General features: G+C 38.3%; 3 protein-coding genes across 8 annotated transcripts in view; 2 read left to right on the top strand and 1 right to left on the bottom strand.

Moving 5' to 3' along the window:
* The first annotated feature begins 877 nt into the window (after positions 1–877).
* Positions 878–4524, top strand: LOC115236328 (asparagine synthetase [glutamine-hydrolyzing]). The gene is made up of 10 exons (XM_029808712.1): positions 878–1206; positions 1373–1575; positions 1669–1794; positions 2394–2630; positions 2762–2936; positions 3006–3235; positions 3315–3442; positions 3653–3942; positions 4054–4288; positions 4364–4524. Exons 2-10 carry the CDS (start codon positions 1450–1452, stop codon positions 4518–4520), a joined length of 1704 nt encoding a protein of 567 aa, XP_029664572.1. The 5' UTR covers positions 878–1206; positions 1373–1449; the 3' UTR covers positions 4521–4524.
* A 145-nt stretch (positions 4525–4669) lies between these two features.
* LOC115236318 (RRP12-like protein) lies at positions 4670–13648 on the top strand. 2 transcript variants are annotated; one of them, XM_029808690.1, is made up of 7 exons: positions 4670–6280; positions 7902–10809; positions 11136–11321; positions 11405–11521; positions 11650–11803; positions 12006–12077; positions 12873–13648. In XM_029808690.1, exons 1-7 carry the CDS (start codon positions 5804–5806, stop codon positions 12922–12924), a joined length of 3966 nt encoding a protein of 1321 aa, XP_029664550.1. In that variant the 5' UTR covers positions 4670–5803; the 3' UTR covers positions 12925–13648. The 2 variants fall into 2 exon arrangements, with proteins under 2 accessions (XP_029664550.1, XP_029664560.1); XM_029808700.1 differs by having other exon boundaries at positions 4670–7849; positions 9471–10809.
* Positions 12624–15454, bottom strand: part of LOC115236290 — a 14855-nt gene continuing 12024 nt past the window's right edge. For all 5 annotated transcript variants that reach the window (XM_029808646.1, XM_029808671.1, XM_029808654.1 and 2 more), the window contains 4 exons: positions 14425–15326; positions 13938–14074; positions 13664–13842; positions 12624–13285 (listed from right to left, as the gene is read on the bottom strand). In XM_029808646.1, the coding sequence (XP_029664506.1) occupies positions 13022–13285; positions 13664–13842; positions 13938–14074; positions 14425–15326 (1482 nt within the window). In that variant the 3' untranslated portion in view covers positions 12624–13021. The remainder of the gene's footprint in view (positions 13286–13663; positions 13843–13937; positions 14075–14424; positions 15327–15454) is intronic.

Raw genomic sequence — 15454 nt, 5'->3', positions numbered from 1 at the left:
CGAATGTAATATTACTATAAAGCTATTGGCGTAGCGATTGGTTATCGAGTAAAAAATTTCTAGAGTCTCTGTATATGATAATAGTCTAGCATACACCGATATACTTTAAGCTATTTCATTCTCTAGAGGAGTGCCGCTTGATTCTTTTCTTCTACCCGTATATATTATTTATGGGACGTATGTGTTATGTATTTAAGCGAGGAGCACACACTTTTGCATAAGCGCATAATCATAAAGCCCGTATCAGACTACGCATTCTCCATCTCATTGCCAATCCACAAACATTTTGTCTGAATGTAATATCAGCATTATGGCTCTTGCAGATCAGCGCGATGACGCTAAGCGCGATATCCAATGAGAGCTTTATTTTTTCCGGAAATCAGAGCTCTCATTGGATATCGCGCGTCGCGTCAACGCGCTGGACTGCGAGAGTCATTACACGACGAAGGCACGCGCAGGCGCAGGATCAGCGCACATGGTTTTATAATCGTAGTAGCCTAATAATTAACTACCAAACGTTGTAATTAGACTACCAATCACCACCAAACGATTGTCTTTCAATTAAGACCAATTTGAACAAAATTGGTTGGTAAATAATATATTTGTTCGGCTAACTTTACAGCTTCCAGTTAGCCATCCCCACTACCTAACCGCACATGGTTTTTTTTACTTTTTGGATAAATTATGGACCACCAAACGTTGTAAATAAAGGATTTGTGACCACCTAACGATTCTGCATCGAATAAGCCCTGATTTAATCGATTAGACTAAAAATTAAAAATGTCACAAACGGTAACTGTTACGAACATCAACATATAGACTATATATCGACTATATATTGATGGTTACGAAATAATGGAAAGTAAAGATTAGCACCATCTACTTTCAAGCGTTTCCACCGTCTAAATTTCGTGTCAATTCGCTGCCATTCCGACAAAGCTTGTAGATCGGAGTGAGAGTGAAATGAACGCAGTCAGTCGTATTTCCATCGACTTAAATTTAGTCCTGCGCCGCACTAGATGCGAATTAATACTTCGGTGGAAACTAGACCACTGCTTGTTAGATCATTAGAAAAAAAATATGTTCATATCAAGATATATATATATACACTGCCAGGCCAAGGCTCAGGGCCAGGAGCGACAGTGCGATAGCGTAAGCGCAACGTGTGCATACGTGTATATACGTGGATACACGTGGCGCGCGAAAGTAAGTGCATTTACTTAGAGATCCATCTCTTTAGTATTTAATTAATATTTTATTTTATTATGTCATTCACGAATTAAATAATATTACAATTATCGCGTAATATTACGACCATTGAGCTTTTTTTTACAATGATTCCTCTACAAAATTCCTTTTCTTTTTATAACAGCGGGGATCTATATCAAAATAATACGTGGCAACAACGATCGGTAATATCGAAAAATCGACGATTATCAAGAAAAAAAAATGTGTGGAATTTGGGCATTATTTGGATTGAAGACGCAGCCCTTAGTCTGCATCTGCGAAAATTTCGACAAGATATCACACCGTGGCCCGGAAGCTTTCAAAATCGAATTTGATAACAGAGTTAAGGTATCGCTTGCGTTAAAATTAGAATTCTTATATTACCAGTGCTGTGATATTTTTTTTCTTTTTTTTCATGAATATTTTCTTTTTTTTTTACAGAATGGATATCTGGGATTTCACAGATTAGCCATTGTTGATGGCCTGTATGGAATGCAACCAATGAGGATACACAAATACCCTAATCTTTTCCTCTTGTGCAATGGGGAGATATATAATTGTGACAGAGTAATATATTTTGATTTTTTGCATATTTATTATATATTATTAAAAGCAATATCGCCAATTTGAACAAAGCTTGGTAATGTTACATAATAATTATGGCAAGCGGAATATGAAAATACTAATTGAAATTTGTCACTTGATTTATAAAAAAAATTATGATTTGCTGAAGATGAGAGATTGATACTTTTTAACACTGAAATATCTCTCATTAATGGAATATAATGATATATACATGTTTATATATACATTTTTATATACATGTATATAAAAACATATTTAAGCAATAATTATGTTATATAAGTAATAAATTTATATGCTTGTTACATATGTTTATATATATATATATATATATATATATACATACATACATACATACATATATATATACATATTTATATTTGTATCATATTTCATCAATGTAACAGATTTCTTTAAAAAGCATCACTTTTTAATAGCTCTTACTTTTTTTGTAATAAGAATCTGAATGATATTTTAAATTATTATGTTTATATTTTAAAATACAAATGTACGTGATATTTTATTGAAAATGATGAGACAATAACTATCCTTATCAAATAATATATAAATGCAATATATTGCAGTTACAGAAACAATATCATTTTGAATATGCTACTAAATGCGATGTGGAAGTGATTATGCATTTATATACATGTACTGGTGCTGACAATGTTGCTCGATCTCTGGACGGCGTATTTGCATTTTGTTTAATGGATGTCGTCAAAAGGAGAATTCTAATAGGCAGAGATCCATATGGTGTAAGACCACTATTTAAATTACGTTCAGACGATGGACAATTAGCCATTTCTTCGGAGAGTAAGGTACCTTGCATTAATAAATAAAAAATTAATTTTTTCTCAAGATCTTTGTTAATTTTATATATAAATGTATATTATTTATATATAAATACATTTCTATAAAATAATTTACTAATGCGACAAAATTATTTTAGGGTTTGATGGAAATTACAAAATGTGTAAATGGCAAATGGACATTGGAACCATTTCCTCCAGGCCATTACGAGGAATATGAAATTTTACATGATGGTCGAACAAAGGTTTTGTCTAGTATCAGTTATCATAAACCTGGTGACAAACCTTCTTTCCATATGTATGTTCCTTGGCCTAGTGAGTAGATGAAATTCTATTAATACACATGGAGAGTACATATTTTAATGTCTAATTTATCTTTTGCAGTCTTGAGTCCAAAAGATATCCATGGCAATATTCGAAAGCTATTTGCAGCAGCAGTGGAAAAACGATTAATGGCCGACAGACGGATAGGATGTCTTTTGTCAGGTGGATTAGATTCTAGCTTGGTTGCAGCTCTACTAGTGAAACAGGCCAAAGAACATAATTTACCATACAAGATTCAAAGTTTTGCAATAGGTATGGGTGACAGTCCAGATATTATTGCTGCAAGACAGGTTGGTGGAAGTTTTCACACTTTTGTCCCATCTCGTTCCTCATCAGTAATTTTTTTAAATTTTTTATTATGCAATATAGGTTGCAGATTATATTGGAAGTGAGCATCATGAAATTATCTTTACAGAGAAAGATGTAATTGATGTATTGAATAATGTTATTTATTCGCTAGAAACATATGACATTACGACTATTCGAGCTTCGATAGGGTAAAACAAATTACATTAATACACATAACATTAAATATGTGTGATTTAGTTTTCGAATTATTTCAATGTTATAAGTCAAAAAATTTAAGTGTAAGATTCATATATAATCTTCTTTATCTGCCTTTTTTGGTTAAAAAAAGATAGATTTTATGGCTATAGTGATGGAATGTTCTATATATAATAGAATTGAAGAAACTTTTTATTTTGCAGAATGTATCTCATTTCGAGGTACATAAAACAAAATACAGAGACAACTGTGATATTCAGTGGAGAGGGTGCGGATGAACTGGCGCAGGGCTATATTTATTTCAGGGATGCTCCAAGTGCAGCAGACGCCCATAATGAATCTCTAAGATTATTGAAGGATATATATTTATATGACGGTTTAAGAGCTGATCGCACGACGAGTGCATTCAGTTTGGAGCTGAGAGTACCATTTTTGGATCTTCAATTTACATCGTATTATTTGTCCTTGGATCCCAATATACGACAACCTCAAGGTAGAGCAACAGCAATTGAACATTATAAATGATGCTGCAAATAATATTACTCAATTGTCCATAAAGGGAAGCATACTAAAAAAAACGAATACTATGTATACGTTATTACAGATGGAATCGAAAAACATTTGTTAAGATCTGCTTTTGATGAGACCGGTTTATTACCTTCGCATATACTATGGAGACATAAAGAAGCTTTCAGTGACGGAGTTGCGTCTATTAAGAAATCTCTTTTTCAAGTGATACAAGAAATAATAGAAAATCGTGTTCATGACGAAGATTTGAATGCAGCTTATACTAAATATCCTCATTGCACACCAAGAACAAAAGAAGCACTCTATTATAGGTAACATATAAAGAGACATTTTAGTAAGCAAACTTTCCTATTGTTTGATAATGCTTTATCTTTTGCTTGTGTTAGAAATATCTTCGAGTCGCATTACAAAGGACAAGCGGAAAGTTTTATACCTTATTTTTGGATGCCGCGCTGGGTAAAAAATGTTACAGACCCCTCTGCTAGATTCATCAAACATTATGCTGCAAATGCCGACGAAAAAGATCGACTGAAAACAATTTAAAAAAGAGGATAAATATCTTATAAAACATAAACACATACATATTATTATATTATTATTATTATTATATGATATATACATATACACACTCTGGATACTTTTGCATGAAACTAAAAAATATTAATAAGATATTTTTATTATAGATTTTTAAAGAAATATTTAATGCAATGTTTGTGCATATTTTTTTATTATATATATATAATGTGATACATGAATAATCTCAGAGAATACATAATTTTAGCATTGATAGATAAAGATTTTTTTTTTTTTTATCTTGGATTGCACTTTTGGAATCAGTTCGTGCCATTATTAGGATACTTTCAGCTCGAGAACATTATTTAGCAGATCTTAATATTTATTAAGTTCAAAAGTTATTTATATTATTTTTGTTTATATTATTTTTATTTTTGTTTTCACAATAAAATAATATACTGCTTTAAACGTTCTTAATTTTTTTTCCAGTCAATCCAATATATTAGTATTTAGTATATATGAGTAAAAAGATGTTTTATCTTTTACATAATTCCGTGAAAATTTTTAAAATTTGAAGAAATAGAATATATATATGTATATATATACAATAGAGATATGTATATAGAATGTCTCACAAGTGTCAGTCATCTTCTTTTATTTTTTGAATTAAAGAAGATAAAGCAAAAATATGTATATCAAATCAAACGGTTTAAGCCCAATTATTGTAAACATAGTTGTCATTCATAAAAACTATTTGTGTTAAAAAACGAAAAAGAAATGCATCATTTTTTTAACATAATAACATGGATATTTTGACATAATTATAAATTTGTAATATCTTTCAAAACAAATACAAGAATGTATGACTTAAAAGACTTATTTTACACAAGTTTTATTAATTTGAAATTTGGCGGGCAACTTTCATTTCCCTTGTATACCACCGCACATGCGCGAAAAAAATTTTCCATTTTACAACATTGTAGTCAATGGTCGCGTTCAGCAGAGAAAACCGCTTAGTAGCAATCGAATGTGATTGGTTCTTACTTTTAGAACCAACGAATCAACGTCAAGTGTTGACAAGACGATAACTGAGCGCTTTCTCTGCTGAACGCGGCCAATGCTGGAAACTCAAATTCCTATTTCTTCCAAGGAAGTTTTTGTGCATTACAGTTGTACACTTGAACGAAACGGAAATTCATAGAGCAAGAAGAAGAGGGTGAAAGTAAGGTTACTTGATCTTTCTGTTCACGTGCTCGTACATAGCTATTAGTTATTTTTCAGTTGAAAAAGAAGTGAAGACAAAAAAGAATAGGATGGCTAAGCTGCCTCGATTAGGAAGCAGGAAGAAGGCGAAGCGATGGGCCAAGGGTCAGAGTTCCAGTTCCAACCCGACGATCACGAGGCACCGCGAACAGGCCATCGGTATGTTCTTCAAGGATTTCTCCGGCACGCCGGGTATCACGAGGGAGGATCTACAGAAGCACGATGCTATCCAGGGTAGTATCCAGCCGCAGTTGGCGAAACTCGACATCGACGACGAAGATCAGCCGCCTGAGAGTACGGTGGACGGGACAGCGAACAGCTCCTCTGAGACGTACGCCAGCGATTATAGCAATTGCAGCAACGTTTCCTTCGGCAGGTTCCTCAGCCACTTTCAATCCACCTCGCTCGTACACAAGGAGATGCTGGCCATGCTGTCGGCCGTCACGGAGGTCATCAAGCAGAGGGGTGGTAATGAAATCTCAACGGAATACTTTGCAGCGATGATGACCACCCTAGAAGCGATCGAGGATGACACTTCTGTAGCTGCGACGCTATCTCTACTTGGAATGAGCTTGAAAACGGTGCCAAAGGGCGTACTTAATTTACAGTTTGGCGCGACAAGCCAGGTTTTCCTCCAAATCCTATCTAAATACACCATGAGCGAGAACTTTCTCATCCTGCGACACTGCATAGGCTGTCTCTCGGTGCTGCTGAGAGCGCAGGAAGCCGCCGCCTGGGCTAATCCCTCGACGATGCGAGTACTGGATGCTATATTGTCGTTCACCACTCATGTCAAGCCCAAGATACGCAAGTCTGCCCAACACGGTATATGCGCCGTTCTCAAGGGCAGCGATATAATGAAGAGCGAGAAGCCGCCTCAACATCATCCGGCCGCGGGACAGGTCGCGACGCACTGCATCGGGCAATTGAACGCCGCCTGTGAATCAGGATCATCACTGGGAGTTACCACTATTCTGCATACCCTTACACTGTTGAAGGACATAATGCATCAGCTGCCCAAGTCGCACGTGAAGACCATCTGCGAACGTCTGTTGAGTATCATGACATTGAAGAATGTATTGATAACATCGTGCTGTCTGCAAACACTGCACGGATTATTTGTCTCTAGGCCATCGGAAGCGACGTTACCACTGCAAAGAAACGAGGATATCATTAGAGCCCTTTATGATTATCAACCATCCGCGACCGACGTGCAGCCAACCTTGGCGTGGTTGGCAGTCATGCAGGAGGCTCACTGCAATCTAGTATATATCGCCTTGAATGATTCGTCAGCCATCAACGTGGGATCGACGATATTGGATTATGTTATACCGAGAATGTTGAAGAGATGTATCGAACTCTGGTTATCCAACAAGACGGAAATCATAGCTGGCGCGTCGAACACCGTCAAGATCATTCTGCAAGAGTGCGTGGCGCCTCTCTACGTGAGCGCGGAGCGAATTGATAGGTACACTTCCACCTTGAGTCAGATTATTTCGTTGATGCACAAGGCGTTGAGTTATCAATACCTCGAAGCCTGGCATCACGTCTTTCATCTCGTAGCTTCGCTCTTCCAAATAACCGGCAAGTCAAAGCTTCGGGGACTTACAGATATTGTCAGGTCCCTGGGAGAGCTGCGAGATTCCTACAACTTCGCGTACAGCAGCGACGTCGAATACGCTGTTGGAGCTGCGGTTAGAGCCATGGGACCGCAGATCGTATTGAGCATCCTCCCTCTACAAGTCGACGGCGGCGCGATAAATCTGAAGCGGGGTTGGCTGATCCCGCTGTTGAAAGACTGCGTAACGGGCGGCACCATCTCCTTCTTCAAGGACGTTCTGCTGCCGATTGCTTTGATATGCGAGGAGAAGAGTAAGGCAGGCATGGAAGGAAAGACATACGAATTTCTGATACCGCAAATCTGGTCGATCTTGCCGAGCATATGCAACGACGCTAGCGATGTTAAGGACAATTTTAAGAGTATCGCCAAGTTGTTAGGTATGACACTCAGCGACCGAAAGGACCTAAAGTTACTCGTAATGGCGACTCTGAGAAAGCTAATCGGAAAAGCGACGCGGGACGAGTGCATTGACGACATCGCCGAGCTCGCTCGCTTCGCCAAGAACGACCACCCTAGAAGCGATCGAGGATGACACTTCTGTAGCTGCGACGCTATCTCTACTTGGAATGAGCTTGAAAACGGTGCCAAAGGGCGTACTTAATTTACAGTTTGGCGCGACAAGCCAGGTTTTCCTCCAAATCCTATCTAAATACACCATGAGCGAGAACTTTCTCATCCTGCGACACTGCATAGGCTGTCTCTCGGTGCTGCTGAGAGCGCAGGAAGCCGCCGCCTGGGCTAATCCCTCGACGATGCGAGTACTGGATGCTATATTGTCGTTCACCACTCATGTCAAGCCCAAGGTACGCAAGTCTGCCCAACACGGTATATGCGCCGTTCTCAAGGGCAGCGATATAATGAAGAGCGAGAAGCCGCCTCAACATCATCCGGCCGCGGGACAGGTCGCGACGCACTGCATCGGGCAATTGAACGCCGCCTGTGAATCAGGATCATCACTGGGAGTTACCACTATTCTGCATACCCTTACACTGTTGAAGGACATAATGCATCAGCTGCCCAAGTCGCACGTGAAGACCATCTGCGAACGTCTGTTGAGTATCATGACATTGAAGAATGTATTGATAACATCGTGCTGTCTGCAAACACTGCACGGATTATTTGTCTCTAGGCCATCGGAAGCGACGTTACCACTGCAAAGAAACGAGGATATCATTAGAGCCCTTTATGATTATCAACCATCCGCGACCGACGTGCAGCCAACCTTGGCGTGGTTGGCAGTCATGCAGGAGGCTCACTGCAATCTAGTATATATCGCCTTGAATGATTCGTCAGCCATCAACGTGGGATCGACGATATTGGATTATGTTATACCGAGAATGTTGAAGAGATGTATCGAACTCTGGTTATCCAACAAGACGGAAATCATAGCTGGCGCGTCGAACACCGTCAAGATCATTCTGCAAGAGTGCGTGGCGCCTCTCTACGTGAGCGCGGAGCGAATTGATAGGTACACTTCCACCTTGAGTCAGATTATTTCGTTGATGCACAAGGCGTTGAGTTATCAATACCTCGAAGCCTGGCATCACGTCTTTCATCTCGTAGCTTCGCTCTTCCAAATAACCGGCAAGTCAAAGCTTCGGGGACTTACAGATATTGTCAGGTCCCTGGGAGAGCTGCGAGATTCCTACAACTTCGCGTACAGCAGCGACGTCGAATACGCTGTTGGAGCTGCGGTTAGAGCCATGGGACCGCAGATCGTATTGAGCATCCTCCCTCTACAAGTCGACGGCGGCGCGATAAATCTGAAGCGGGGTTGGCTGATCCCGCTGTTGAAAGACTGCGTAACGGGCGGCACCATCTCCTTCTTCAAGGACGTTCTGCTGCCGATTGCTTTGATATGCGAGGAGAAGAGTAAGGCAGGCATGGAAGGAAAGACATACGAATTTCTGATACCGCAAATCTGGTCGATCTTGCCGAGCATATGCAACGACGCTAGCGATGTTAAGGACAATTTTAAGAGTATCGCCAAGTTGTTAGGTATGACACTCAGCGACCGAAAGGACCTAAAGTTACTCGTAATGGCGACTCTGAGAAAGCTAATCGGAAAAGCGACGCGGGACGAGTGCATTGACGACATCGCCGAGCTCGCTCGCTTCGCCAAGAACTATCTGCCGATTCTCTTCAATCTGTACACAACGAAACCGAGCGGTACGGACGAGGAGGGGCAACGTCTCGCCGCGTTCGACACGATCAAGACTTACATGACGATCGCGAGCAGCGACCTAGCGAACGAGATGTTTGAACGCGCGCTTAGCAAGCTCGACGAGTCTGGCGCGAACGACTTTTTCAAAGATAGCGTTTATGATCTGATAAGAGTGCTGATCGGCTACACGGACATCGAGAAGCTAAGAAAGTACTACGACATGTGCGTACCGCTCCTCAAGGACGGCACCAAGCAAAAGGAGCAGAAGAAAGCTTATAGATTCTTGGAGGAGATGTGCGGGAGTGATCAAGAGGTGTGCAAACAATTTCTGCGGGAGCACAGACGCGAGATTCAGAAAACGCTGATAACATCGGCGACCAGCGTGATTAAGACGAGTCAAGGCGCTCGTCTACGATGCCTGATGCATCTCGTCAAGTTGCATCCGCAGCTCGAGAAGACCAAATTCCTGGAAGCCGTCGTACCGGAAGCCGTGCTCGGCGTCAAGGATATAAACGAAAGATGTCGCAATACGGCGTATCAGTTGCTCAACATGATCGCCGAGAAATTCCTGGACAATCCCGAGCATCTCAAGGATTATACAGATATGTTGATGGTGGGTTTAGGCGGTGAACAAAAATACATTAGTGCTACTCTACTGGCTCTGGCGACCCTCACTTATCATTACAACGGTTCTCTGGGCATGGAAACTATCGGAGAAATCTTGGGGCACGTCTGTACGATTCTGACGAGTCCCACAAGGGAGGTAGTAGAGTCGGCATTGTCATATGTGAAGGTATACATCAACGTGATGCCGTCTACCGTCGTGGCCCCGACGTTACCGCAGATGATCGACGCTCTGTCGCGAATGAACGAGGATTGTAAGCGTCATTTTCGCCAAAAGGTACGCGACATCTTTACGAAATTGATAAGGAAGTATGGCATAGGGCCGATATCGAGTATGGTACCGGCTTCGGACGTGATCCTGCACAAAAGGTTGAAGAATATCAACAAAATTGAGGATGCGAAGAGGAAGAAGCGAGAACTTGAAAGGGCGAAGAAGCTGGAGAACGACGACATGGAATTTAACGCCAAGAGGAGGCCTAAGAGCATAGAAGAGATATTGGCTGATAGTGATGAGGAATTCGAGGCGACGGAAAACGAGAGACCGACGAGAAGCAAGAAGAGAACATCAAGGAAGGATGCCTGGATTCAAGAGAACGAGGGGAACATAGTTGATCTTATAGATCCCGCAGCTGCCAGGAATATTACAAGTTGGTTTATGGTCATTTTTTTAAATATGGAGCTTCTCATAAACGCGTTTCTTTTTTATAATTGATTTGGTACATTTAATGGATTCTCTAATATTTCTCTTAGTTAATTAAGCCGAGTTTCTTAATTGATCTTGTGTGTATTATTCTTTTTTCTCAGTTATAATAATTAAATTGGTGTTCAAAACTGTATTTCTGTCTAGATATGCAGAATAGAAAAAAAAACAGAAAATTAATTAGATCTCATCTAACTGTAGTTAATGTTTGTAGGATTGCTTGCAATAATTGCGAAGAAAAAGATTTGCATTATTCAGTTTTGTACGTTTCAGCTACACAACCGGGCGTGACAAATCCGAAGATTCCAGTGAAAAGGGTAAAGGATCACAGCTTCAAAACCGCACCCGATGGTCGCCTCATCATCACAGATGGTAATGAAAAGGACAGTGACACAGAGGACAGGAGTAAGAAGAAGAAAGCTTCTTTCTTTCAAAATGATTCAGAAGAGGACGATTATGGTAAGATGTTATTAGAGTTTATTCAGGATTGTGTTAATGATATATCTCTTGCATACCTCATGATAATTTTATATATTTTGTAGAGGGTGAGGACGATGTATCGGTGGCGGCCACGAAGAATGCCGTCAAAAAAAGGAAATATAGCGAAAGCACGTCGGACGTGATGAGCTTGAAGAGTCAGTCAACATCGAGATACCAAGGTATCTCAACAAAACCGTCAAATTTAATTTTCCATAGAGTGATAAGTTCTTAGAGACAATCTTTTTCTCGAGAAATTATTTTATCTTGATTAATTTAATTAATTTAATTTCGATCTCTTTGATTTTAGCTGGTGGCTCGGGTATTCACCGACCGCTAAAAGCGAGAAAGGTGGAACTTGGTTCGGAATATCGCGCGGTGAAGGCCGGAGGAGATATTAAGAGGAAGGGTAAACCAGATCCTTACGCGTATCTACCCTTAACGAGAGCCGCATTAAATAAAAGGTCAACAATATATTTCTTTTATTTGGTATCATATATATTGGGTTGAACGGAAAGTTCGTTCCGTTTTTTACTAACAAATGAAGACCAAAAAACGGCATTATATATATTTATATAAATTAATTTATATTAATATATTTGTCATATTATTCTCTGTTTTGATTTATTAATATATTGATAAATTGAACAATCTTACTCTTTACAGAAAGAAAAAAAAGAATGAGAGGTGCACGCGTAACGGAAAAAACTGTTCTGTTTCTTCTGTCCTGTACCAAAGGTAAAAAATTATCTTTTAAAAAAAAAGTAAAAAAAAAAGCGAGTCCATGCGACAGGTGTAAAAAATAGTTATGTAATATAGTGTTATTTTATCCAAACCAGAAAAACTGTGGTACAAAATAGTTGCTTTAAATTTCTACAAAAATAGTGATATAGAAATATTGCAGGTCAATTAATAAAAAAAATTTACTTATTGTCATTTCTAACACATTAAAAAGATGCTGTATCTAAATTGCAATTTCTTTTAAAATAGTAAAACATATTTAAGTATACAAAAATTTTTAAATAAAAATTAATTATTACTTCTAACTGGTTAACCAGTTCACTGGTAATGACTCATGTATGGGCACCATGAATAACTGCCAATTTTCAACGGATTTGCATTAAACTTAATACACCCATATTTTTTGGGTCGATGACTAATACGAAATTATTTACTCTTATCAGTTTTGGCACAAAACGTTGATTTCGGGTCCACCAATGAACTGGTTAACCAGTTAAAAAGATGCTATATCTAAATTGCAATTTTTTTTTAAATAGTGAAACATTTAAATATAAAAAAATGTTTATTTAAAAAAACATGGCGCTGTTAACATACATGTATACTAATCAAATAAATGTACTCGTTACATTTTGAATTTAGTGAGAGACACTACCATGTCTCTTGATATTTCTTTTATTTTGATCACATATATATTTACATAAATTAATTTATATTAATATATTTGTGTCACGTCACTCTCTGTCTTGATTTATTAATATATGTTAATAAACTGAACAATCTTATTCTTTACAGAAAGAAAAAGAAGAACGAGAGGTGCATTCGTAACGGAAGGATCACACTCTGATATATTCTGCTAGCGGAACCCGCGCGTGTGTTGTCAGATTGCTGAGAGAAGAAACTATCTTTCGAACTTTACGCCCATATGTTTCGGAGAGATACTTTCATTTGTAATTTTTCTCCACTGTCAATCTCAATGCTTCGACTATACACAACGGGCACAGGATTTCTGGCTTAGACGTGCCAGATAACATGTTTCCTAAATACTGTGATGTGCATGGAAGAACTAGCAATGGAGACGTTAATAATTCGGTTTCCATCCTTGGAATAACGTCCGTCTCGTATATAGAGATTGGAAAATGATGTCCACAAGTAAACACCATATTATCCTCTTCCACCGTGAGCAAACGATTCACAGCATCCGAATCCTGTTAATATAAATATCTTAAATATAATATGCAATATAAATTATAATATAATTAATATAAATATAATAAAAATTGTATTTTTCAAAATCACGTAAAACAATCACAAAGTTCTTAAATTTCTGCGAAGAGTGAAAGAAGGTGCATTGATGATCTAGGGACATTGACTGACTCTATATTTGAGAAGATGGGAGGAGGATGAATAGTGTTAATATTTGATATATTTATTGTAATGTGTGATATATACGATACTAATTTTCTTTAAAATAAGTATTGTAATGTAATGTAAAGAATCACGCTAATTTGATACAACTAAATTTAATGTAAGCTAACATAGTGAAATATATATCTTGTAGATTAGCGATAGATAAAGTATTTTACCTTGATGTGTGCGAATAGTTTGGAGTGTTCCATTTCAGAGGACACTGTACTAATAATTCCCTCCATCATTTGTTGTGAGCTATTGTTTCTACTCGCGCCCGGATATCCGTTTAACGGTGCCCCATAATTGTCGGCCATTAAACAGGAGAAGACTTTGACGTATTCGGGCATGGTATTGTCTAAAATATAAGTTAGTCGTTAGCGTTACTCTCATTGAATTCACGTCTGTTTTTCGAAAGTCGAAAAAAAAAAGAAAAATGTATAGATGCGTAACCTTCATTTACATGTTGCATCAACATTGATAATACTTGGAGACAAAATTTGAGCGAGAATAAGTCCTTCATGCACCAATCATTCTTGCCCCCTTTATCGCACTTGTTTGCATCCAGGTATCTTCCTATCGCTTCTTGGCTATAAAAGAAATCACAATATCATGAATTGATTCGTTTCACATTTCATTTCGATCTCGATATTTCAGGGATTCCCGAACTGTATATATATCTGTCAAAAATGTTTCTTCTGCAGTCAGAGATTAAAGTTTTAATATAAAATTATATAGACTTTCTATCTTTTATTAATTCGAAAAGAAACATATAGAAAAAAAGAGTTTTGTGATCTTCAAGAGCGTCTCAATTAATCCCTGTGTTCATTCATTAAACATGTCCATAAAAAAAGCGAAGAAATTACAATCTCAATTGAAGATGAGATAAAAAGACACAAGTTGCTACGTAAAGCTGCTCCATGATGTAATATCAACTCACCAAAACAATAATAATCCAAGCGGATAGTAAATGACACATATGTGTTCGAGAAATACGTTCTCCAAACTTTGCATAGGTAAATCATGCTCGATCCAAAAATGAATCGCACATCGCAATACTTCGCATCTCAGGGTGTTCGCCTCGTTACCAATATTGTTCAAGTAAAACTTTAGCGCCTTTATGGTCTCATTGATCATGTAATTCCTCTGAGTACGCGAGGACACTTTGTCAGAAAACGCGATGTTCTCTTTATACGCGTCGCACTGATTCATCTGACTGTCATTATTAACACTATTTATCATTGTTTTCGCGCAGATCGATTGTGTAAAATTTTGCGCGTTGTTACGAGCAATGTTTTTATGCGATTCGTGCGATTTATGTGAATCGTTCTCGTCGAAGATAAGATTTTCGATCCATTCGCGTTGCTCGTCTTCGTTCGCGCTAGACTCGACGTCAGAGATCTGACCCGCGTTCGAAGGTGATTCTTCCTCCTTTCTTCGCGTTATACATAATTCTTCTAAACCACCCTGGCAATCAAAGGTATACAGTTCTTGCGCGATCGCTTGCAAATTATTCAACGATCTACTCGTAGAAATCTTCGTCCAGCTTCGTGTGACGCTGTTCTCCAGGGATTCCATGAGATTTTTCTCCGCCTGTCTATTGAACAATTCAGTATTCTTCTTGATACTTCGACAGGACGCAATATCCTTCGTCGCGTCCACATTTTGCGAGATGATCTTAGCTGTGGATTCATACGGAATTGTTTCTGATATTGAATGACTTATAGATGAGCGAGCACTTAATTTATGTAACGCCTTCAATTGATATGTAAAAGCGGTCAGAATGTCACCCTCTAATGCCGCTATCTTGGAACAAGCTTGATAATTTTCTAATTCGATACACTGCAACAAAAAAATTGTGACGATATACATTCGAATCCGTCCACTTACGAAAAGTCTAACTTCATTTAAAAATTAAAACAGATATTAAATATAGTGTACATGTATGTATTTAAATTTAAATTAATATA

This window comes from Formica exsecta, unplaced genomic scaffold, assembly GCF_003651465.1.
Source record: "Formica exsecta isolate Colony F162 unplaced genomic scaffold, ASM365146v1 scaffold1100, whole genome shotgun sequence".
NCBI classification, from domain to species: Eukaryota; Metazoa; Arthropoda; class Insecta; order Hymenoptera; family Formicidae; genus Formica; species Formica exsecta.
This window is presented reverse-complemented; position numbering and strand designations above follow the sequence as displayed.